General features: G+C 42.4%; 1 protein-coding gene across 1 annotated transcript; it reads left to right on the top strand.

Annotated features, from left to right (window-relative positions):
* The first annotated feature begins 201 nt into the window (after positions 1 to 201).
* Positions 202 to 549, top strand: LOC122736246 (60S acidic ribosomal protein P1-like). Its single transcript, XM_043978367.1, has one exon. The coding sequence runs from the start codon at positions 202 to 204 to the stop codon at positions 547 to 549; it is 348 nt and encodes a 115-aa protein (XP_043834302.1).
* The last annotated feature ends 456 nt before the right edge of the window (positions 550 to 1,005 follow it).

The following is a 1,005-nucleotide window of genomic DNA, read 5'->3' as shown; positions in this document are numbered from 1 at the left end:
GCTGTGTACATGGCAAAAAATTTTTCCCCTCATTTTGTATTTAGATTCGAAATTTTTTCAAAAAATTAAAAAAGCCTCTCTTCAGTTGTCTGTAAGGTGCTTGGTTCTTCTTCGGAAGCTAAGGCCACATTGGGGTGAACCCTCACTTCAGCTGGCGGCTAGCACCACTACAAACAAATCTCTCCTCATCTATCTCCCGAGATGGCCGTCTCTGAGCTCGCTTTCATCTACTCTGCTCTCATCCTTCACAACGATGAGGTTATGGTCACAGAGGATAAAATTAATGCCCTCATTAAAGCAGCAGGTGTAAATGTTGAACCGTTCTGGCCTGGATTATTTGCAAAGGCCCTGAACAATGTAAACATTGCTAGTCTCATCTGCAATGTAGGAGTTGGTGGACCTGCCCCAGCAGCTGGTGGTGCTGCCCCTGCTGGAGGTGCTGTTCCTGCTAGCACAGCTGCCCCAGCTGAGGAGAAGAAGAAAGAGGAAGCAAAAAAAGAAGAGTCCAAGGAGTCTGATGATGACATGGGCTTTGGTCTGTTTGACTAAATATATTTTTTGAAACATTAAATAAAAAGCTTAACTAAAAAAAAAAATTAAAAAAGAGAAAGAAGCTGCTAAAGACCCTGGGAGTTATATTTCTTCCCAGGATTGGAAAAAAGAAGGTAGCACGAGGTTAGGATTTGATCAGGTCATGATTTAGAGGGGTGGTGTTTTTCTTCTTCTTTAGAGTTTTATTGCTGTCTGGAGAAGGAAAGGGTAGGGAAAATGAGGAAAGAAGGGACATGACTGGGCTTTCTCCCAAAGGAGACCTGAGCCACCAGTAATGTCATCTGCATTTTCCTTTAAACCAAGTTTTCAAGGGAGACCATGAAAGATGAAAGCTAAAAGGATAAGTGGTGGGAAGAAATTAGTTTCATAAATCTTTAATAGGGATCTGGCACACTCTTAGAGCACCCAAGATACAATCATCCATGTGCAAGATTCTGGGGGAATCTACTTCCC

The sequence above is a fragment of the Dromiciops gliroides genome, chromosome 1 (assembly GCF_019393635.1).
Source record: "Dromiciops gliroides isolate mDroGli1 chromosome 1, mDroGli1.pri, whole genome shotgun sequence".
In the NCBI taxonomy this organism is placed as follows: Eukaryota; Metazoa; Chordata; class Mammalia; order Microbiotheria; family Microbiotheriidae; genus Dromiciops; species Dromiciops gliroides.
The sequence above is the reverse complement of the archived record's forward strand: the minus strand, read 5'-3'. Positions and strand labels throughout refer to the sequence as shown.